Source organism: Ascaphus truei, unplaced genomic scaffold (assembly GCF_040206685.1).
Source record: "Ascaphus truei isolate aAscTru1 unplaced genomic scaffold, aAscTru1.hap1 HAP1_SCAFFOLD_2321, whole genome shotgun sequence".
Taxonomy (NCBI): Eukaryota; Metazoa; Chordata; class Amphibia; order Anura; family Ascaphidae; genus Ascaphus; species Ascaphus truei.
Genome location: NW_027455239.1, coordinates 6,583 through 31,601, shown reverse-complemented (window position 1 = coordinate 31,601; position 25,019 = coordinate 6,583). Strand labels below are relative to the sequence as shown.

General features: G+C 47.5%; 1 protein-coding gene across 4 annotated transcripts; it reads right to left on the bottom strand.

Annotated features, from left to right (window-relative positions):
* Positions 1–5,166: 5,166 nt before the first annotated feature.
* Positions 5,167–24,617, bottom strand: LOC142477778 (uncharacterized). 4 transcript variants are annotated; one of them, XM_075582384.1, is made up of 9 exons: positions 23,750–24,617; positions 23,371–23,604; positions 19,228–19,280; positions 17,021–17,154; positions 12,458–14,724; positions 10,169–12,364; positions 9,141–9,227; positions 6,722–6,778; positions 5,167–5,763 (listed from the first exon to the last, which is right to left on the bottom strand). In XM_075582384.1, exons 6-9 carry the CDS (start codon positions 10,181–10,183, stop codon positions 5,278–5,280), a joined length of 645 nt encoding a protein of 214 aa, XP_075438499.1. In that variant the 5' UTR covers positions 10,184–12,364; positions 12,458–14,724; positions 17,021–17,154; positions 19,228–19,280; positions 23,371–23,604; positions 23,750–24,617; the 3' UTR covers positions 5,167–5,277. The 4 variants fall into 4 exon arrangements, with proteins under 4 accessions (XP_075438499.1, XP_075438498.1, XP_075438497.1 ...); XM_075582383.1 differs by having other exon boundaries at positions 10,169–14,724; XM_075582382.1 differs by lacking the exon at positions 12,458–14,724.
* Between the last annotated feature and the right edge of the window lie 402 nt (positions 24,618–25,019).

Here is a 25,019-nt window from a genome sequence, read left to right as displayed (position 1 = left end):
GCTGCTCACCCCCCCTCCACATGCCCCGTGCTGCTCACCCCCCCTCCACATGCCCCGTGCCTGCTCACCCCCCCCCACATGCCCCGTGCTGCTCTCCCCCCCCTCCACATGCCCCGTGCTGCTCTCCCCCCTCCACATGCCCCGTGCTGCTCTCCCCCCCTCCACATGCCCCGTGCTGCTCTCCCCCCTCCCCCCTCCACATGCCCCCGTGCTGCTCTCCCCCCTCCCCCTCCACATGCCCCGTGCTGCTCTCCCCCCTCCCCCCTCCACATGCCCAGTGCTGCTCTCCCCCATCCCATGCCCCGTGCTGCTCTCCCCCCCTCCCCATGCCCCGTCCTGCTCTCCCCCCCTCCACATGCCCCGTCCTGCTCTCCCCCCCTCCACATGCCCCGTCCTGCTCTCCCCCCCTCCACATGCCCCGTGCTGCTCTCCCCCCTCTCCCCTCCACATGCCCCGTGCTGCTCTCCCCCCCTCCACATGCCCCGTCCTGCTCTCCCCCCCTCCACATGCCCCGTGCTGCTCTCCCCCCCTCCACATGCCCTGTGCTGCTCTCCCCCCCTCCACATGCCCCGTGCTGCTCTCACCCCCCTCCACATGCCCCGTGCTGCTCTCCCCCCCTCCCCCCTCCACATGCCCCGTGCTGCTCTCCCCCCTCCCCCCTCCACATGCCCCGTGCTGCTCTCCCCCCCTCCACATGCCCCGTGCTGCTCTCCCCCCCTCCACATGCCCCGTCCTGCTCTCCCCCCTCCACATGCCCCGTCCTGCTCTCCCCCCCTCCACATGCCCGTCCTGCTCTCCCCCCCCTCCACATGCCCCGTGCTGCTCTCCCCCCCTCCACATGCCCCGTGCTGCTCTCCCCCCCTCCACATGCCCCGTGCTGCTCTCCCCCCCTCCACATGCCCCGTGCTGCTCTCCCCCCCTCCACATTCCCCGTGCTGCTCTCCCTGCAGCTTCCCCCCCCCCTCCCTCCACATGCCCTCTGTCCGGCTCCCGTCCGATCCCTGCCTCTCCGTACCAGATGACTGCAGGGTCCGTCTCCCGGCCTGCACGAGGAACATGCTGCCGACTGTAAGGTAATCACCTCCCCCCCCCACACATTCCTTCATCTCCAGCCTGATCCCTCCGTACACACACACACACACACACACACACACACACACACACACACACACACACACACACACACACACACACACACACACACACACACACACTATATATATATCTCTATACATAAGACACACACATGTAGACACACACACATGTAGACACACACACATGTAGAAACACACACATGTAGACACACACACATGTAGACACACACACACAGATGTAGACACACACATGTAGGCACACACACAGATGTAGACACACACATGTAGGCACACACACACACACACGTAGACATACACACACACACACAGACACACACACGTACACACACACACACACACACACAACCTATACAGACACACGTATACACACAGACACACGTATACACATGTATACACACACACGTATATACACACACACGTATACACACACACACGTAGGCACACGTATACACACACACACGTAGACACACGTATACACACACACACATACGTACACACGTGTACACACACGTATACACGCAGACACACACACGTATACACGCAGACACACGTATACACGCAGGCACACGTATACACGCAGGCGCACGTAGACACGCACACGCACGTAGACACGCACACGCACGTAGACACGCACACGCACGTGCACACGCACGTACACACGCACATGCACGTGCACACGCACGTAGACACGCACACGCACGTAGACACGCACACGCACGTAGACACGCACGTAGACACGCACACGCACGGAGACACGCACACGCACGTAGACACGGACACGCACGTAGAGACGCACACGCACGTAGACACGCACACGCACGTAGACACGCACACGCACGTAGACACGCACGTGCACACGCACGTAGACACGCACACGCACGTAGACACGCACACGCACATAGACACGCACACGCACGTAGACACGCACGTAGACACGCACATGCACGTAGACACGCACACGCACGTAGACACGCACACGCACGTAGACACGCACACGCACGTAGACACGCACGTAGACACGCACACGCACGTAGACACGCACACGCACGTAGACACGCGCACGCACGTAGACACGCGCACGCACGTAGACACGCACATAGACACGCACACGCACGTAGACACGCGCACGCACGTAGACACGCGCACGCACGGAGACACACGCACGCACATAGACACGCGCACGCACGTAGACACGCGCACGCACGTAGACACGCGCACGCACGTAGACACGCACGCACACACGTAGACACGCACGCACGTACACACACACACACATGTACACGTATACTCACACACATGTACCCGTACACACACACATGGAGTCATACACACACACATGGAGTCATACACACACACATGTAGACATACACACACACACGTATACACACACACACACATGTATACACACACACATGTATACACACACACATGTATACACACACACATGTATACACACACACATGTATACACACACACACATGTATACACACACATGTATACACACACACGTATACACACACACGTATACACACACGTATACACACACACGTACACGTACACACACACGTACACATACACACACGTACACACACACACACTTATACACACACATACAATGTATACACACACACAAACATGTATACACACATGTATACACACACACACACACGTGTGTATACACACACACACACACACGTATACACACACACACTATCCCCAGCACCACCACATCAGCACACCGGTATCCCATGCCCCCCCAGCACACTGGCATTCTCGGCTCCCCACCATTCCCAGCCCCCATCAACACCATCAGCACCCACACATTGGCACCTTCGCACCTCCCCCATCGGCACACCCACATCCTCACCACCACATCAGCAACAAACCCTCCCAAATCAGCACACCGATACAATCACCATCAGTACAGCCACAGCAGCACTACCACCGCACATGGGCCGCGTGGACCACTCCCCACCCAAATGCCACCCCCACACCACAAACACCCCGGGCAACGCCGGGGCTCTCAGCTAGTACTGTATATACCTTCCATGGTTATTGTGCCTTTCAGCGCATTCTAAAGCTCTGTATATTTACCAGCATATACTACTGACTGTGCATATATCTATTTGGGTGTACCTGTATGGGTCAATCACTCCTACACCATAGATACTCCATCTGGCCCCTAAACAGATAATTATAGGGACATTATTGTTCCCAGCCGCTGCATACACCTTGCCTAATGCCGATGGCCTCCCGTGGCTGCATACAGCAATCTGCTTGCTAGGGGTATTTATATTGAGGCCTCCGGCTCCTACCCTGCATTTTCCCGACCAGCCTTCTCAGCTCTGGGGATTTTAATGACATTTTGTTATCACTGTATATAATTATCACGTTTTTCAGCGTTCTCCTTTACTATTAAAATGCTATTATTTTTGTTTTTAACAATTAGAACGTACAGTTCCGCTCACCCTTTTATGCATAGGGACTAAGGCAGGGTGTGCAAAGTGGGGCCGGAGGATTTTAAGGGGGGGCGTGGTGGCTACAGAGGTCCCGCTCTCTCCCCCAAGGCATTTAAATGAAATGCCGACTGCGCGATGTCTCTGCAGCTTCTCCTACCTGATCTTTGGCGACGCGTCGCCATGGCAACCGGCATCAGATGATGCCGCGGGGGTCACGTGACGTCGTGTTGCCATGGCAACGTGATGTCACATGACACCGTGACGTCATTTGACGCCGGAGCCGAGGAGGAGGGGGGGTGCGAGCCGGGAGGTAAGCAGTCAGGAGGGGGCGTAGGTTAAAAAGTTTGTGCACCCCTGGACTAAGGAGTATGTTCAGCCTACTTTTCTGGGGATATTTGTATGTCATTACCCTATATTTGACTCCTCTTCAATTTTGACTCGACTCCAATCTAAATGATTTGTTAATTGGTTTGCAATTAGAGATATTTGTAGCAGAATCCCATGTATGTTCTTTTTACCTTTTTAGATACCGTTTTGTGTAATAAAAGATATGACAGACCAGAGGGGCTTCCTGTTTGCACTTGTGTTTTAGCAGAAGTGTATATGTGACCCTATAAACCTTCTTCACACCCGGGCTTGGCAGCGTGACACTAGTGCAGCGTCCTGGGGAAGAATCACTGAGCTGTTGGCAATAGATACAACGGATAGAAAAGACACTACACATAGGTTGGATTAAAGAGAGTATTTTATTGAAATAATGAATCTCTTTGCTGGTAGGGGCCTGCAGCACATTGCAGAGCGATATAGTAACACGCAGAGCAATGCATTGCAGGCCCCTCCGGCAGCAAAGGGGTGACGACCAATGCAGGGTGTATAAAGATCTCACTGATAATTCATGCACAAAGGGCAGTTTGTTGCTGTGATCCAGAGGAAGGCGAAACATAACCCCTGCTGTGCAATGGGGGAAAAAAATTCCTTCCTGACCCCATTAAATGGCGATCGGAGGGTCCCTGGATCACTGCGCAGTGAGATCAGATGGAGCAGCACAGATCAGCGTTGTTATACACAGGGGCACACTCAGTATATAGAGATGCGGGTGATGGGGCCCTTGTGCCCCTGTGTATAACTCACCTGCTCCCCCATCCCCCTGCATATCTATCCCATTCACCCCTTTTCCTCCCGCATATCTCGCAGGGCCGGCCGTCCATTAGGCGGTCGCCTAGCGCGCAGAGGTCCTAGGGGCGCATTAATAATCATTATTATTTTTTCCTCTTATTATTTTTTTAAATTTATTTATCTTTTTTTTTTAAATTATTTTTCTTTTTTTTTATCCAGTATTTTGGCGCCCTTTTATTTGTATTTTGCGTCGCGCTGGGTGCGGTGGCGCCCCCTGCAGCCCCGATAGCTACGCCACTGTTTATTATTTTATTTATCTTATTATTTTTTATACAACTGGGGCGCAAATATAAAGTTTCGCCTCGGGCGCATTTAACCCGTGTACCGGCCCTGCTCCTGGTTCTCTCACCCTCCCACGCCCAATATCCCTATCTCCCTCTAGTACCCGCCCCTCACGCCCAATATCCCTATCTCCCTCTAGTACCCGCCCCTCACGCCCAATATCCCTATCTCCCTCTAGTACCGCCCCTCACGCCCAATATCCCTATCTCCCTCTAGTACCTGCCTGTCCCGCAGCCTTCCTGCTCTTATCTGCCTCTCCTGCGGTCAAACCATCTTCTCAGGGCCCCAAGAATACCCCTGTTTCCACGCCCTGACCCCTCTGGTACCTGCACCCTGGATCTCCTCCCCCGCCTGAGAAAGGGGAAGCAGCACGTCCCTCCACACCTCTCGTATTCCACCTCGTCACCACACTTGTTGTCCACTTCGTCCTCCTTGAAGCCCGCCTCGTCACCCCACTTGTCGTCCACTTCGTCCTCCTTGAAGCCCGCCTCGTCACCCCACTTGTCGTCCAATTCGTCCTCCTTGAAGCCCGCCTCGTCACCCCACTTGTCGTCCGCTTCGTCCTCCTTGAAGCCCGCCTCGTCGTCCGCCTCGTAGCCCACCTCGTCCACCTCGTAGCCCGCCTCGTCGTCCACCTCGTAGTCCGCCTCGTAGCCCACCTCGTAGCCCGCCTCGTAGCCCACCTCGTCGTCCTGTAGCCCAAAGGGCACCACCATCGTGTTTCTCCGGAACTGCAGGAGACATGAAGTGTTTGTAACCAGGGACAGTGATACTCTGTATCGCAAGAGCTCCTGTGCCACTTATACCTAGGGGTGCCAGGTGGCATCTCCAAAAATACTGGACTCAATGGTGAAAGGTGCGTCAGGTCACTATGTCCAGGGAGGTAATACCAGACACATACATGTCCAGTATTACAGTACCTCTCATTCTTTACTGGACAGAGTGTCCAAATACAGGACAGTCTAGTTCAATACCGGACACCTGGCAACCCTACTTATACCCCCCTCCCCAGTACCCAGTTATACCCACCTACCCAGGCCCAGTACTCGGTTATATGCCCCAGCCCAGGCCCAGTACTCGGTTATATGCCCCTGCCCAGGCCCAGTACCCCATTATACTCACCTCCCCAGGCCCAGTACCCCATTATACACCCCTCCCCTGGCCCCCATTAAACACCCCTCCCCAGGCCCAGAACTCCATTATACTCCCCTCCCCAGAATCCTTTACACACCCCCTCCCCAGACGCAGTACGCCCTACAGTGGAGGTGTAATGTCACATGGGTAGTGGAAAGTTTCCCAGAGAAGGTGTCCATGTGACACAGCTGTTTTATCACCTTGGATGAGAAGTCTCCCTACTCTCTGCCTTTCCTTTCTCTCTCCTGTCAGTCTCTCTCTAACCTTTAATCTTATCTCTTTTATTTATCTCTGTCCCTCCTTATTTTTGTTTCTATGTATTTCTCCCCCCCCCCCCCCCCATGTAATAGGGGCACAAACCTCAGATTTGGGGAACGCTCCCATCCCATGAGAGCCGAGGAAACAGGGACCCACTAACCTTCATTAAAACATCTCCAGCAGGTTCTGTATTATTACACTGTAAAGTGTTACAGACTTTTCCATAAATAGCTGTTGTACAGGACACTAATAGCACCGTGTGTGCGGCAGGTTCACAGCTCCGCCATTCCCATTTACCCGTGAAACTTTGATTCTTGCGTCTAGCTCCTCGTCACTGTGCTCCTCCGCCCATGCCTGTGATACAGAGGATAGTAATGTAATCACATGTATTCCTCACTCCTAGACATGTCCTGGTGCTGTATTTGACGGTTAAACCAATTGTCCACAGTACTCAAACAGTAACAATCTTCACAACCCAACGTTGCTTCGCAATGTTAGCAATGCTTCGGAGTGATAGACTCCTTCAAGGCCCGTTCCCACGTGACCAGGGCCACCGACATATATATTGTAGCGTGTGTCTGTGCTTCTACAAGAGTATCAATGTGTGTGTATTTTAGTGGGTGTGTGTGTGAATATTTCTTCAAAGATTCAGGGGAGCGCCAGCGTTCACGTCGTCATTATGTAAAGGAATAATAAAAGCGACATAGTATGGTACAATTTCAACCCGGTGTAACTTTCTTTAAGGTGATAAGATAATCCACTCACACTTTTCTTCTTATTAAAAAGGCATTACAGAGACACTCCTCTCTCTGAACTGAGCAATAGATCAGGATATCCACGGACACAGACCTCTTTCTCTTCCTCTCAGGCGTAATCCGTATACACCAGGAATAACAAGAGAAACCAAATAGCGCAATACGTCTCAAATTGTATTAGAGATCATCACAAGTAAAACATATAGATGTGCACTCACATGAGGTATAAAAACGCAGTCATGGTACGAAATCCCCATATAAGGTACAAACAATTCACACTGAGTGAATTGGGTGAATTGGGTGAATTGTTTGTACCTTATATGGGGATTTCGTACCATGACTGCATTTTTATACCTCATGTGAGTGCACATCCATATGTTTTACTTGTGATGATCTCTAATACAATTTGAGACGTATTGCGCTATTTGGTTTCTCTTGTTATTCCTGGTGTATACGGATTACGCCTGAGAGGAAGAGAAAGAGGTCTGTGTCCGTGGATATCCTGATCTGTTGCTCAGTTCAGAGAGAGGAGTATCTCTAATACTAATAAATGTTCTCTCTGTGTCTGGGGAGAGCCCTAAATGTTCTCTCTGTGTCTGGGGAGACCCATAAATGTTCTCTCTGTGTCTGGGGAGACCCCTAAATGTTCTCTCTTTGTCTGGGGAGACCCCTAAATGTTCTCTCTGTGTCTGGGGAGACCCCTAAATGTTCTCTCTGTGTCTGGGGAGACCCCTAAATAATCCCCACTGTAGCTCGCTTCAAAATAACCCAGAAAAGTAGCCTTGAGCCCTCAGTGACCGGGCGCTGTGACCAGAGGGACTTGGCTCTCCCTTACCTGTGAGTGTGGACTGTGTCCCCTGCTCCCCCCCCCCTCTGGCAGTGAGGGTGACACGGCAGGGGGAAGGGCCAGGGAGGTTAGAATTAGACAGAGGCGGGGGCGCGGGGTCAGTCTGCGCCCTGCCATGAGCTTCCCGCCCACCCTGCCCTTTATTGTGAATACTGGTAAATATGTTGGTTGAACGTGTTTAAAATAAAAAAAGAATAAATAAACAATGAAAATGAATAACAGAAATAAAATAAAAGGTGGCTGGGAGCGGCGAGTGGGCGCGGCTCATTTACACATGCGTTCCTTGGGCCAATTCTCGCCAGACGGCCGGGGCGGGGCCCGGTTAGGGGGGAGTTACGGGCCATTGGATGAGGTACCTTTGGCCTTTACCCAATGAGCGAGCACTCTGGCAGGGGGTGGCACTTATTAGGTTAATTGCTGTTTTAATAAAAAGCCGCGGCCTCGCACCGCCAGACCTCGTGTTTGTGGTTATTTATGTATTGGTTATGGTGGGGTTTGGGACGCCAAGTGTAGAAGGGAAGGGAGGGGGGGAGAGGGGGAGGGGGAGAGGATGGAGGGTGGGAGGGTGGGAGGGGAGGGGGGAGAGGGGAGGGGGGGAGGGCGGTGTCTCACAGTCTCCGAGATCATGTTTCTATTTATCAAATATTTTACCAGGAAAAAATGCTCTGAGTTACCTCTGGTTTTCAGGCATGTCCTGGGGGAGTTATCACAGAGACACAGAAACGTCGCTGAGTTTGGGTTAGTAACTCCCTTAACCTCTCAGCAGTTGAATTCCCCCTTGGCGCTTAACGCGTTAAAAACAAGCGTTGCTATTTCTCTGCATGACGTTGCAGGTAATTGGAAGCGTTAGGACAGAGAAACCCAATGCTACATCCAATATGACAAAAATACGCAGTAAAATATTTATATATTGCCTTGAAAAAGGGTCATTTAGTTTAACCCTTTGGCCAAAGCGTTGTAAGCTTGCGAGCCACGACAAGGCAGACACCTGTTCGCGAGTCCTAACACTACCAGATAAAATACTAATATATCTCTGAGGATTTAAATTCTCATTTACCTCTGTGTGTTTTGTTAATTGGAAGAGTTACACAGTGACGGCTATTTCATCACTCACCTGCTTCACCCGTCTTCTTTTCTGTCTTCTTTTCTGTCTTCTTTTCCGTCTTCTTTTCGGCGCCTCTTCGCATTGCCATTCTTCGATCTGTATGCAGGACAATGCTTTAAGACAGGGTTGCGCAACCTTTTCCCCTGCTCCCCCCCCCTCCTTACTTTGTCTCCGGCGTTCTGATGTAACGGCGTCATGTGATATCACGTTGCTATGGCAACGCCACATCAGGTGACGCCACGTTGTAGTCTCCAGAAGCCGCCGGAGACAAGGAAAGGGAACTTACAGAGGCCTTGCGCGCGATCGCCGGCATTTAATTTAAAGGCTGTGGTGAAGAGCGTGGGGCCTCTGTAAGCGCCGAGCCCCACCACCCCAAGAAAATGTCACGCCCCTCAGTTTTGAGATATTCTGGGACCCTCCAACTCCTCCATCGGACCCTTCCTCACACTGACTGAGCTTGCAGTGCACAGTATTACCTGCTATGATGCCTCACAAAATACCATGCTAGCTCATTCTGAACATACATGTGTCCTTTCTACATGTTACTCAGCATGTATGGGCCACAGACAGCTTTCCCAGGGCCCAGGACTAGTTTCCCCCGGGGCCCTTCACCCATGGATCGGCGACCTTGCTAGAACCCCCCCCCCCCCCAACCTGTTTTCTCTTGCACTGCCATAGACTACAACATTTCGGCCTGCTGGCCTCTCTCAGGTAAAGTGGCTAAACCCACTAAAGCCAGTAAAGAAAGGCCAGCAGCCGAAACGTTGCAGTCTGTGGCACAATAAATTATCTTTCTTGATTCAAATCCGTGTGCCCTTTTCCATCAATCATATTCTATACATTGAACGAAATGCCGGTCTTCCCTGGGACTAAGGGACACCGGTAAAAGTATCACTACTTATTGTTTTTTTGGTGTGCAACAAATCCCCATCATTTTTGCGATCTCTTGCTCTGCCCCATCCCTACACACCACCTTGCTCTTACACTCCCCCGTCACCCTTTCCTTCCCCAAAGGTTGTCCTTTAATCAGATCTTACCCAGTCAGTCTCCATCTCGCTTGGAAATGTTCTGGCTTTAAGCTGTGCGGCTCCTCTTGATTCGAACTTTTTTAGCTAACCCCTTTAGGTTTCGGCTCCGAGGGATCTAAAAAATAAGCGACTCCGAAAAGATGTTAAATATGTGCACGGTCCTAAAATATTTCTCTAATGGGGCTCTGAGGGGGAGACTTAAATACTAGTTAATATAATCTACTGTACTAACAAATATAATCTAATAAACTAATAAATATAATCTATTAAACTAAGAAATATAATCTATTTAACAAATAAATATATTCAAGTATACTAAATAAATATCTATTAAACTAATAAATATAATCTATTAAACTAAATAAAATCTATTTAAAAACAATCCAATAAAAAAGATGGAGAAATTATACTTCAACCAAGCCACAGATGTGATGCCAATGAGCGTTGAACTCCTTGCAGATCCACCGTCAGCTGGTTGTGGCAGAAAGTGGTGACATAGAGTAGAACCCAGGCACAGAGCGGTTGAGCTGTAACCACGGCAGTCAGGTCAGAAATAAACACAATATTATTTGAAATTTAGAATGAGAATGTTCTGTATGTCACATTCTGGGCTCAGACTCTGAGCCCTGTCAGATGTTACCAGCTTGTGATAAGAGAAGATATCCATACACTGGGATGTGATAAGAGACATGATGGTCATTTACTGTGTCCCATAACCTGCTTTATATGAAGTATCATTTACACTAATTAGTAGAGATGCTACATTTTGAAAAATAGCGCTTCTGGCGACATTGTTCATTTTCTCTACAAATAATAAATTAAAAGTTGGATAAAACTTTATATGTGTGTGCACTATATATATAGTAAACGTTTTATAGTGTGCACTATACTATATATATATAGTATGTTTTATATATATATATATATATATATATACACGTGTGTGTGTGTGTGTGTATATATATATATATATATATATATATGTTGCAGACCGCAGACCTGTCTAAGACATGCAAATGAATATACAGGAATATTTACAGTTGCTTTATGCTTTACTGTGGAGGGTTTTAGTCACTTTTTTTACCCACCATAACCTTAATAGTCGTGTTGATTACCTACTCTTATCTCATTTGAGCAAATGTCAGCAAGCCAACCTCACACTGATGATACCCATCAAGGTTGAAACATGTCTGTGAGTGGGTTAACTGACTTTGCGTCTCCCAAGTCCTTGCTTAAAAGCTGTGTTTAAAGCAGCATGCATTGACTAAGGGTTGCTCATGTAATGTGAGCATGAGATAAAAGGTGGCACTGTGTGCTCATTTGCATGTCATTTCCCAGAATCCCTTGCTGCAGTGGAAGTGCTGTTTGCTGGGTGATAATGGTGAAAGACAGGGTTGCAGACCTGTCTAAGACATTCAAATGAATATACAGGAATATTTACAGTATATGTATATATGTATGTATGTATATATATATAAAAGAATATAGGACAGCGCTTAGTTTAAACCTTATATTAATTCTATTTAGCATTTGACATCTGTGGTATAACCCATAGGTGAGCAAACTGGGGGGTGTGCCCCCCAGGAGGGTGGGAGATTTTTCTGGGCGAGCGCTGGCGGTTTCAGAGGCCCCGCGCACTTCCCCCGCACACTTCCCCTGCGCACTTCCCCGAGGCATTAAAATTAAATGCCGGGGGATCGTGTGAGGCCTCTGCAACTCTATACTTACCTTGACTCTGCCGGCGTCACTCGTGTCCATGGCAACGCGGTGTCAAATGAAACCGCGGGGTCATGTGACGTCACCCTCGTCAAAAGACACTGCAGGTCACGTGACGCCGCATCAAGATAAGGGGGGGGGGCGCGAGCACCAGCGGAGGGAAGGCAGGGGGGCGCAGCTGCAAAAGTTTGTACTCCCCTGGTATAACCAATAATTAATATAGCTGATATAGCAATTTGGTGGTGACTAGAGAGAGATGATAGTGGTAGTGAGAATTAGTGGCCAGAATTAATAACTGTGCAATTACTAAAAAGTAGCTGTGATAAAATAATAATAAACACTCTGCCTAAACACAATAAAAGTCCAGAAACCTAGCTCTCATAGCTATGTTATAACTAAATCATTAAAGGATCCACTTCGGGCGTCCTCTGGAGTCCTGGCAGCTCTCTTCGTGGAAACAACCACCTCAATAACCTCCTCGATAGATATCTAAACAAAAAGAAGAAGAGAAAGCGCCCGCTCCATGTGTAAATTCGGTTTAACAATTTCATTTCCTGGACAAGATAAAAATAACAAACTCACAAACGCCCGTTTGGTAAAAGCATTGTATGAGACAAGCTCGTGCTCCGTGGTAATCCGGAGGTCCCTCCGCAGCTCCACGCGTTGGATGTTGACCGGGAAACTCGGTAGGCTGCGCCCCTCGCAGTGCGGTCCTCCGGCAATCTGTGGCGTGCAGTTGTGATTCCACTCTGTAATTCTGGTGTCTCGTCTTGGTCGCGTACCAACTTCCCTTCCGGCGTCAGGACGTATAGTGCGGCAATAGCAACGAGAAGAAAGTACCTACGCGTTTCTTCAGCACACGGCTGATTTCATCAGGGGATAATGCTACAACTCACTCGTAAAGGTTTTATAGTCCCACAGTCCAATTGGTAATGGCATAATAGATCACAGATGTTACCGATTTAGATAATAATAGATTCTTGTATGAGATATATATATATATATATGTATATATATATATATACAGTGTATATATATATTTATAGAGGAATGATGATGTAATATCAACACATAGTTATGCAATACAACACAATACATGAGAAAAATACATATTACAATTGAAAATGAAGACAACATTTGATAAGGATAGATAGTGTGCGGAGAAACTGAACACACTCATATTTGGCTAAATTGTGATAACTACGAGTGCTCAGTACTCAGTGACCCCAAACTTTTGTCTATTTTTCAATGGAAAGTGTCCTTGATTTGAACCCAATGATTATGGTCAGAGTCCTGGAATGAATGAAATCCAATTAGACTAATCCAGAGAATTTAAACCTAACTACAAAGCTACATAATGTTATAGGTCAGCGGTGCGCAAACTGGGGGGCGGGAGATTTGTCTGGGGGGGGCGCGGGCGGTTGCAGAGGTCCCGCGCTCCTCCCCAAGGCATTTAAATTAAATGCCGGGGATCACGTGAGGCCTCTGCAACAGTAACACTGACTGGGATTCAGACGCGTCTCCATGGCAATGCGGCGTCAAATTACACCGCGGAGTCATGTGACGTGATGTCACGCGCCCCCGTAGCATCATTTGATGCAGCTGGTAGGTAGGAGAGGGAGCGCGAGACCAGGGGAGGCCAGCAGGGGGGCCTAGCTTCAAAAGTTTGTGCCCCCCTGTTATAGGTTACCATGCCAACAAATTATAATAGTACTATAGTGATCTCTAAATATTAAATGTAATACTTAATTATTGTGACAATGTTTCTAATCTAATGTGTGTTACAAATAACATTAATATCTTACCACAACTGAATACATTGCAATAAAGTGATATCTATTTATTTGTTATTTAAAGTGTGTTACATAGTGATAGATTATCTAATAAATACATCTTAAACTAATCCCACATAGTGACTACTTAATTCTGTGAATAGATGTGTTTTTAATTTCATTACTATGAATGTGATGAAGATATAGTGTAAAACATACAGGACACCTACAAGCTCTGGATTTTCATGCTCCAGACCAGAACTCCCTGCGGTTTAAATATAGAGTGGAATTTGGGCCACTTCTTATTATCTTATCATATTAACCCTGCTAGAATGTTGCAAAACTGTTTTCTGACTTTGCTTTTATCGTTGCTTTTGTTGTTGCTTTTGTGTCTGTACTTAGTATGCTGCAGAGTATCTATGGTTTAGAGTATATAAAATGATGTCCCAGTATGTATATTAGACATGTTTGAAATCAATAGGTCAATACATGCTGTATCTATCACCCTGAACAGCTTTTAGTTGCTAAAAATTACTGCTAAAAATTACTGTTAATTATCTGTACCAAAAATCAGCTTTGAAAATTATGGATATTAGCAAATATATTCTATATAAGAGACTTAGATATGTTGATTCATCAATTCCTCCTCCCTTTGGAGGAAAATTCTTAAAGACTTGCATAAAGAAGGTCTCAAGATTGTTTAAGTTTGTTTTTAATATTCTAATGGTGTTTTTAAGTTAGACATTGTATGTTATTTTGTTGATTATGATGTCTTATATTGGTGTGGACCTAATAATAAGGTCGTTTTTTACAATCATGTTGAATGTCTTTGTACTGTTGGGAGCTGGAGCGATGAGGTACTATGATATTATTGGGAGTTTTTACAAAATTGCTCTTGATATATGTTATAATTTGCAGTCAATCCTTAGTAGGTGCTTTGATCATTGCGCCCTATTGTGTATGTTAGCTGGGGCCATTTTGATTGGTAGTCGCATCATCTGCTCATCATGTTCATTGGTGGTGTAGCGGTGCGCCTTAGCCTATCAGAGGCCCGCAGTGACGTCACGATGGGCGGATCTGTTAGCAGAGACCGGGAATAGTGCTCCTGTTTACATGCCTGATGTGGGCGTGCGCGGACTGGAACAGGGGGCGGTCCGTACCCATAAGCCCCAGGGCTGGTGTATCGGCGCCCCGTGTGACGTCACGCGCATGCGCAATAGGTATTCTCGCGCGATGGTGCGCAGATTTTCCTAATTACTTTAATGGCAATACAGGTATATAAGGTAGCTTATCTCTCCATATCCCAGACTCCTTGATAAAGGACCTACCAGTCCAAAACGCGTAGGAGGTGTGTGTTTTTGTCCCCCAAGGGGTGAAGATGTTTTCAGCCATGCACTGAATTAAGGTATGTATTTTACTCCACCTGGCTTCCTGGCTGTGCGCCATTTGTTTTTTCTTTTTTTTTCTTCTTAAAACATACAGGACACCTACAAGCTCATATTGAACCCCCAAAATAACCACAACATATATATAAGCATATAAGTGTCACAGAGGAGTGCTACTGAGCATGGCAATATATATTTAAAACCAGAGATAGAACATGAAACACAGACAGAGCTCAGTGCACATCCAGTGAAACTTATACACGGTACAATGCCTAAATATATATGTATAGATATCTATCCTGGTAATGTACAGGTTATTAAGAATTTATATTAGTGTTAGGTACCCTTGAGATGTGGTCTGCCGTGTAGTGGCTCAAGGGCTTACAACACTTTGGCCAAAATGTTAAACTAAAAGACCATTTTATTTAATAGATATCTATACATATATATTTAGGCACTGTACCGTGTATAAGTTTCACTGGATGTGTACTGAGCTCTGTCTGTGTTTCATGTTCTGTCTCTGGTTTTAAAGAAGATATAGTGTATATATAAATTCCTACCAAGGGTCCAATTTGCGAACTAGTTCCAGAGGAAATGGAATAAAACATTCACCCCCAGACCTCTGTTCCTATCCACAACCGGAGATGGAGGAACCCCAAATTCAAACAACTGTACTAATGGCAATGCATTCATTCAAACCTTTAGGACTTAATGTTCCCATGACATAAATCCAATATGTTTCCCTAAGGCTCAATCTTTTGAACCTATCACACCACTTAATAGATAAGACGGAATAGCTTCAATCCCGATCAGAGATAAAGAGCCCGGATCCTTATTATGTATTTGGGAATAATGTCTTGAAATACTAGGAAGCGCGTACTTCATGTACGCACCGTCCGCTCAACATACTCGGGGACCGCCGGACAGGTGAGCAGATATACTATATGTGTAGACAAACAGTCTATATGTCCTACAACTGGATATGACACTCCATTGGAGTGGGAGGTAACCGTAGCCACGTTCTTATGATGTTTACACGTAAGGCACCGTGTTCTCCCACAGGAGAAATGACTATTTGAGGAACGTCCATTCATTAAACTCCCCTTGTTTTCTGTTCATAACCTGCGAGGTGCTATCATAGATTGGATACTTCTTGCTTTTTGAAATACAATTGGTATCTTAGGTGGTAGTTTATATCCAATGATAGGATCATTTAGTATAATCCCCCAATGTTTATTAAGGATTTCTTTAATCCTGAATGCTGTATTATTATATTGGGTGATGAATATGGGAACACATGTAGTTGTTGTTGATAATATCATTTTCTGCTCAACTGGTTTAGAAGTCTGATATTTCTTTTTTGATTTTTCCAAAAGAGTTTTTAGCTCCGTCCGTTTTGCTGCTCAAACGCCCTTTGAATGGTTTTGATATCATAACCTCTCTAAAAATCTGTCTACCAGGATTTGCCCCAGTATATATATATATACACACACACACACACACACATATATATATATATATATATATATATATATCAGTACCGTGTTAGCCGAGCTTCAATAATCAAAAAATAAATAGATGATACCGTTCTGTGGCTAACGAAATGCTTTTATTTGTGCGAGATTTCGAGATACACTGATCTCTTCATTGTAACATCGCCGGAAGAAGAGATCAGTGTATCTCAAAAGCTCGCAGAAATAAAAGGATTTCGTTAGGCACAGAACGGTATCATCTATTTATTTTTTGATTATATATATATATATATATAACTGGGGGTCAGATAAGCCAAATGTAACCCAATCACTGCCACAGGGGCCCGCAGAGCGATATAATAATAACATGGGCAGCGCTGTGTACATGGCCCCTCGGGCAGTAATGGGGCTAATGCTGCCCTCTGCCTGCGGGGGCCTAATCAGGGTTTGCCACCACTCCGGGTTTGATCCGGAGACTACGGGTGTCGGCCACTTATCTCCGGGCTATAGGTTTACCTGGTAAATCTCCGGGTGGCAACGCGGTCCCATTTGATGTCACACAGCCATGTTGATGGGATTTGCAGGGGGAGATGCCGGGGCGATGCCGGGAGGATGCCGGGGCGATGCCGGGAGGATGCCGGAAGACGCCGCTGAAGGTAAGAGAAATAAACATATATAAAGAAGATAAATGTAACAGATGTTATCTCCGGGTTAGCCTCCAATGTCAACCCCCGGGCCCTAATGCAGCATCTGATGCTCTTTAACCACTGCACATATTTAGTAACACACTGATACACACACATCATGGGGAGCTGGGATTTGGGAGGGATGTCACTGGGTTCTACAGGAGTTTGCACAGGAATAGCCCCCTCTCTCCATCCCTTATTATGATTGGCCCTTTGATTGGGGGGGAGGGTTCAGTGCAGAGGAAACAATTGACAATCCCACCCATTTAAAAGCCCTCAACAAATGCACATTTTGTCATTTCCAAACAAACAAACAATAGGAAGACATATTTTTTGCTTTTAGCCTGGTTGCATTTGGTAAAGTATTAAAGTTCTTTACAGAGATTATCTTTGGATAACTACGTGGGGTTTGCACCTTTTATATGTCATCATCAATGTAAAGAAACAAGATACCGTGGGGCAGCGCCAGGAATTCTGGGACCGTTTCCTCTGTGCATAATGGGCCCCCCTTCCCCGCTCCCCTCCATCTCCCCATCCGCCTCATTAAGGGGATAATTCCAATTGCTCCGCTCACGTGAATGGGAGTTTTCGGACACCGCTTCGGAGCGGATTTAACCCTATGCGTGCCCCAGGACACAGTGACTACGTGTGTGCGTGTTGTTTTTCCGGGTTAGACCGCGTCCTGTGTTCCCATGGAGCACCCGACGCGTTCTAACCAGTGAGGAAACTGAGAATCCCTCTTCATCTGTTTCCTCCAAAATGGCTGCCGTGATCACATGACCACACTGTGCCGTAGCGGCGGTGGCACTCAAAGGGTTAATAAGTCCCTAAAACTCTTAAAACATAGGAACCACACAAATAACCAAAGGATTAAATACAGACCCCTGTAGTTGCACTCAAGGTAACTGACAAACGAGTGTAAATGTCAATAAAGGTATATGGCAATAGATGGCCAAATCCCACAAATAGGGCACTTAGACAAAGAGGTCACACTACTAACTGAATAAAATAACAAAACTTTAATGATCTATACTATAAAATCCGACGAAACACAATAAAAAATGCATAGAAGTGCATTAGTAAAATCCCCAAGTATATAGGGTAACGGATCTAATTTGGACAATTTAATGTACCAGATAGCTGTAGTTTAATCACTACTAAATAACAGGCTGCAGATCAGGGTATAGGCTATACACAATAGTATGGATAATGCAGTATGGGGATAGACCTAAAGAAGTTCTATATAGGTCCACACTGTGAGTGAGGGTGATGGGTAATTTTACTCCCTAGACCGTATCAATAGATTTACTAATGTTAGGGGATCCCAACAAAAACCCTTTAAATCAAACAGTGTGTCCCCAGCAAGGTCAAAACCTGCCGCAGGGTAACTCCAGCAGCAGGAGCAGAGGGAAGAGGACCCGCAGTATATAAATACATCCAGCAGTGAAAACACACCCCCCACCATGTGTAGAGGCTAGCTAGAACCGTCCGTATAATACGTGTATCATGCAGTTCGGGCACACCACTGGTGTGGAATAGAGTGTCCCTGTAGTGTGTGAAGCGGGTCCCTGTAAGGTATAATACAACCTGATAATGTCCTGCAGCCTGTGGGCTCCGTAAGAGGTTGGGAGCTGCCGTTACTCCATAGATACGATTCGCGCATGTGTCAACGTCATGACGTCACGGCGTTTCCCCCGTCATGACGTTGACGCATGCGCGAATCGTATCTATGGAGTAACGGCAGCTCCCAGGACATTATCAGGTTGTATTATACATACATATACCATGGACATTTCCTGGCTTGCGGAATGAGCCGCACTCGGATAAAGTGTGCCGCCTGTGTATGTCGTCTCATTTTGAAGCCAGACGCTGAGGAGGGAACACCTCCCCTCCTAAGAAGAAAAGAAGGGTGTGGCGTAAGAAGATGGAAGAAGACGGAGAAGAAGAAAAGAAGACCCCAAAACTGACGGGAAGGATTACAAATAGAAGAAAGAAGACACCGTTATGGATTGTAAGGGTTTATTTTTTTATGGTTACCTGTGGATTGGTTCCAGTGCTTCCGGGTCGCCTGGATTTCGGTGAGTGGGCATCTAATGGTAAGTAAACAAAAGAAAAGTTTATTATTTTTACAGGTTTTTTTATTTTTGATTCATGTCTTTTATTTTTTCAGTCCCATTTAATGCCCGTGAATGTACCTATTATGTACCTATGGCTATAAATACATTCACGGACACTGAATGGGTGTATTATATGTGATTTTTGGATGTAAATGCATTGTTTTTTATGCTCTATTATTGCCCCTGTATGTTATGTATATCTATCTATATGTAAAGACATACAGGGATAATAATTATTGGTTTTGCTAATGTTTATGTTCTTTTCATGTATGGCTAATGTATTTATCAGCTTTATTTTGACATTGTGTGAATAATGTAATTTGTATTTAGTTACAGGTTATTTTTAATGGCTTCTTTCTGGTAGTTAGATTAGAATGATGGTGGTTACTTTCAATTCGAATTCTTTTGGCAATGGTTTGGCTTTAGGAATTGAATAGGGAATTGTATACTTGATTTGTATTGTATTGTAATTTGTTTAGGAAATGGATTAATTGATTGATGGTAATTGTATTGATGTTGCTTAGTTTCTATTTGATTTTCATGATGGCATTGGTGGTTAGGGGACATTGTTCATAGTGTATTTTATTGTTACATATATTTTGCATAGTGTTACATGATGCACAGATTAATTGCATCATGTACACACTCCATGCAATTGTGTGATATTTCATATACATTTGTGTAGCTGCTGGTTTTTTGTTTTATATTTACAATTGCTGCTGGATTTATTGTAACATGCAATGTGGTGATTTTAAGATTAAGAATTCATGTTTTGATTTATGCATGTTTTATGTGTTTCATAATGGGCAAATAATCTATTATCCATATCTGGATAATAGTTATTTCGCACATTATTGTACTGTATGTGTGGGGGGGGGGGGGGTGAGGGGGGATTGATGTATTTAATGTATAGGTGCGGTTTATTTTTTTTACATACAGGATTGGTTCCTTTTGGTTTGCGGGGGACCTCTGGAGACCACCTGCGGTATCCTCGGGCTTCTCACAGGTACCAGACTGCCGGGTCCACAGGGGACACTTGCAGGGAAGAACCGGTAGCCCCACATCTGTGGGGGCACCACAGACCCATAGGAACCACCCGTGGGCCCACAGACCCCCCGTGGGAACCAGCCGAAGCCCCTCAGACACCTGTGGGTCTGACCCGGGGCACCCCAGACATCTGCGGGCCTACCGTGGAGACCCCATTGTGGCCCACGGTGACCCGCGGAGACCACCTGGTGGACCATGGTGCCTGTCGGGACCCACCAACAGGCCTCCAGACCCTGTGTGAAACATGATGCTGGTAACCTGTAGGTCTGAGGTGACCCGTCAGGCCCACCGGGGACTCCCGTGGGGCTGGGGTGTGAACCGTGTATGTAAAATAATAAATCCTTTATTTATGGGGGGGCACAGGGGGTGGGTTATGTATTTAATAAATATAATGATGTTTATTGTGGGGCAGTGTATTGTTTTTATTGTGGGTACTGGGGGTGGGGGAAGGGAGTATTGGCCCCAAGGGTATGTGGGTAGGCTTCCCGGCTGGGTAGTGGGTGAGGGTGGTTAGGCCTCATGGGGTGGGGGGTTAGTGGGGGAGGGTATCCCGAGTGGTGGGTGAGGGTGGGTTAACCCCTTAATGCTGTAGCGGTTAATAACCGCTATGGTGATTAAGGGGTTAGGGGACATTACATTGGATGTTTTTATTCTTGTGTATGTTTTGCAGCATCGGAGGGGGCATGGGCAGGATGAAGATGAGAATGAAGACGGCCTTCATCATGGGTGCCTGTAAAAGGTAATTGTTATATGTTTTTACTGTATTTATTGTAATTTATATGTATTTAAAATGGGCAAATGCATTATTATCCATATGTGGATAATAGTAATTTTGCCCATTACTGTATTGTATGTCTTAGGGGGGGTATTTAGATATAAATATTGTTTATTATTTTTGGAGGCGCAACATTGGTACCGCAGGCCCGCTGGGACCCCGGGATGGCCGGGGACCACCGCGGGGTCGGCCGGGGACACCCGCTGGCCTGTTGTGTGGGTTTTGCGCATGTCCAGCTTTTTTTGCGTCTACCTTGAGCTGACGTGTTCTGATCAATGCAACTTTCGCGTACGCTAAGGTTGCGTAGCTTAGTGTATCCCGCTTAAGGGCCGAATTTAACGCAAACAGGGTAACGAACAAGCAAAGTTGGACTTAGAAAAAATTCCTGAAAAAAGTCAGTTTTAGAGCGCAAAGTGCCTGTTTGCGTTGCTTAGTGCATCGGGTTCAGCGCAACATCACGTTCTAAGAGCACTTTGCGTTCTAAAAGTGACTTAACAGAGCTTAGTGAATGACCCCCACAGTTAGATCTGTTACAGGAGCAGGATAAGTGTGAGATCACAGGTCTGTTACAGGGGCAGGATAAGTGTGAGATCACAGGTCTGTTACAGGGGCAGGATAAGTGTGAGATCACAGGTCTGTTACAGGGGCAGGATAAGTGTGAGATCACAGGTCTGTTACAGGGGCAGGATAAGTGTGAGATCACAGGTCTGTTACAGGGGCAGGATAAGTGTGAGATCACAGTTAGGTCTGTTACAGGGGCAGGATAAGTGTGAGATCACAGTTAGGTCTGTTACAGGGGCAGGATAAGTGTGAGATCACAGTTAGGTCTGTTACAGGGGCAAGATAAGTGTGAGATCACAGTTAGGTCTGTTACAGGGGCAGGATAAGTGTGAGATCACAGGTCTGTTACAGGGGCAGGATAAGTGTGAAGTCACAGATAGGTCTATTACAGGGGCAGGATAAGTGTGAGATCACAGGTCTGTTACAGGGGCAGGATAAGTGTGAGATCACAGTTAGGTCTGTTACAGGGGCAGGATAGGTGTGAGATCACAGTTAGGTCTGTTACAGGGGCAGGATAAGTGTGAGATCACAGTTAGGTCTGTTACAGGGGCAGGATACGTGTGAGATCACATGTCTGTTACAGGGGCAGGATAAGTGTGAAGTCACAGATAGGTCTGTTACAGGGGCAGGATAAGTGTGAGATCACAGGTCTGTTACAGGGGCAGGATAAGTGTGAGATCACAGTTAGGTCTGTTACAGGGTCAGGATAAGTGTGAGATCACAGGTCTGTTACAGGGGCAGGATAAGTGTGAGATCACAGGTCTGTTACAGAGGCAGGATAAGTGTGAGATCACAGTTAGGTCTGTTACAGGGGCAGAATAAGTGTGAGATCACAGTTAGGTCTGTTACAGGGGCAGGATAAGTGTGAGATCACAGTTAGGTCTGTTACAGGGGCAGGATAAGTGTGAGATCACAGTTAGGTCTGTTACAGGGGCAGGATAAGTGTGAGATCACAGTTAGGTCTGTTACAGGGGCAGGATAAGTGTGAGATCACAGTTAGGTCTGTTACAGGGGCAGGATAAGTGTGAGATCACATGTCTGTTACAGGGGCAGGATAAGTGTGACGTCACAGATAGGTCTGTTACAGGGGCAGGATAAGTGTGAGATCACAGGTCTGTTACAGGGGCAGGATAAGTGTGAGATCACAGTTAGGTCTGTTACAGGGTCAGGATAAGTGTGAGATCACAGGTCTGTTACAGGGGCAGGATAAGTTTGAGATCACAGGTCTGTTACAGGGGCAGGATAAGTGTGAGATCACAGGTCTGTTACAGGGGCAGGATAAGTGTGAGATCACAGGTCTGTTACAGGGGCAGGATAAGTGTGAGGTCACAGGTCTGTTACAGGGGCAGGATAAGTGTGAGATCACAGGTCTGTTACAGGGGCAGGATAAGTGTGAGATCACAGGTCTGTTACAGGGGCAGGATAAGTGTGAGATCACAGGTTTGTTACAGGGGCAGGATAAGTGAGATCACAGTTAGGTCTGTTACAGGGGCAGGATAAGTGTGAGATCACAGTTAGGTCTGTTACCAGGGGCAGGATAAGTGTGAGATCACAGGTCTGTTACAGGGGCAGGATAAGTGTGAGATCACAGGTCTGTTACAGGGGCAGGATAAGTGTGAGATATAACTCTCATATTGTTACTTACTGTGAGGATTCGCCATCCTGATGGCCGGAACTTACCTCTACATCCCACTCCTTCAGACACTCAAGATGCGCGATGCCACGGCGGTCCCGCTGCGCGGACGGCGCGCGATCAATCTTTCTGTCCGCGGGTTCCGCCTCCAATCTTTGTCCTCGCTCTGACGTTCCCCCCCAGGTCTAATCTGGCTGCCCCATGGGGCGCACCTGCGCGACCCAGCAGCTTATCCGCTTCCCCCTCCTTGTTCCGCCCGGGCTCACCGTTATTTTATAATACTAAATATGTATAGAGAGGCAGAGAAGGAGAAGAATAAGTCGCCCTAAGTTATTAATAATAACTATTTCACATTGCGCTTTCCTCAAAATGAAATGATGCAATAACGGCAATATATTCAAAGGCTCGGAAGTGCCGTGCGTTCACCTCAACGGCCGCTGGTGAGAACTATACGAGAGTGTTATTGGATCTCCACGCTCCCAATAACGTGAGGTGAGCGCCATGTCGACGAGACGCAGAACGGACGCTGTTTTCGCTTCCAGGATCCACGTTAGTAGAGACGGGTGGAATTTCAGCGGATCGGTGTCACAGAGGGCGGTTCGCGTTCTGCGGATTTTTTAGTTATTATTACCAATACGCTGCGCGGATTCCGCAGCCCGTGGGGCGGATTGGTAGACTCCAATCCGTGGATTCAGCATTAAGAATCCGCCCCACGTGTTGCGTTCAGTGGCGGAGTTTGATGAATCCGCGCGGAATTAAAACCGACCAAATCCGTTTACGGATTTACGCCCCAGAAAAAAGGATTCTGGGTGGCAAGTGCGAGAAAAATCCGTGAGAATGGATGTGGGCGGATTTGCCCACCTGTACCCGCGAGCCTCAGGGAACATAGACATAGCGCCCGTTAATTGCGCATTGGGAATCTGGGCGTCCATGGGAGTTGGAGTTGGTTGCAGTACTGCAGTGTGGCACAGGGGGGCGGCAGAGTACTGCTGTATCTGCACCAGTCGTTAGATACAAGATACGTGGCTCCCAGCCACGGGGGCCACGCGCTGCTATATTTGTCCCATTAAGCGGCTGTGTAAGAAAAATGCCTCAAATAAGCCACAGACAGGGACTTCATGCTCGGAAGTCACGTGGCCTGGAGGGGGGGGAGACACAACGTTTACTATTTTCACCCCTGTGCACGTTTACTAACCCACTCACTGCCGTGGCTGTTAGAAAGTGAGGGACAAGTATAGATATACTAACAGGCAGTCAGGGCCGCCAACGGGGGGACAAAAGGCACGGGCGTCCGGGCCCCGTGTAGTCAGGGGGGTCCGGCCGCTGGGTCCCCTCGCGGTTAAAAAAAATAATAATAATGGCGGCGAGGGCGATTGCGCATGCGCAGAGCCTAGGTCCCGCAGGGTGCCTGGCCTGGCACGGCCCGCTCCCCCCCCCCCCCCCTCGCTTCCTCGATCCCCCTCCCCCCCCCCCCGCTCCCAATGTGAGACGGAGGGCGGGGAAGCGCCAACCCTTCACCCCCCGCGTGCGCCCTCCTGCCCCAACCCTTCACCCCCCGCGTGCGTCTCCTGCCCCATGCAGCAGCCGCGGGGGATGCAACAGCCGCCTGCCAGCCTCGCGCCCCCAGAGCTTCCTTCCGCGCGCCAACCCAGCAGTAGCAGCCGCGGAGGATGCTGCAGCCGCCCGGCATCTCGCC

What these genes read in the sequence shown, in the direction of transcription:
- LOC142477778 (XM_075582383.1), bottom strand. An exon ending in AAAGAAGACGGGTGAAGCAG is followed by an intron (nt 6,779 to 9,140) that starts GTGAGTGATGAA and finishes TCTGTATCACAG; the next exon opens with GCATGGGCGGAGGAGCACAG. An exon ending in CAAGAATCAAAGTTTCACGG is followed by an intron (nt 5,764 to 6,721) that starts GTAAATGGGAAT and finishes TGTCTCCTGCAG; the next exon opens with TTCCGGAGAAACACGATGGT.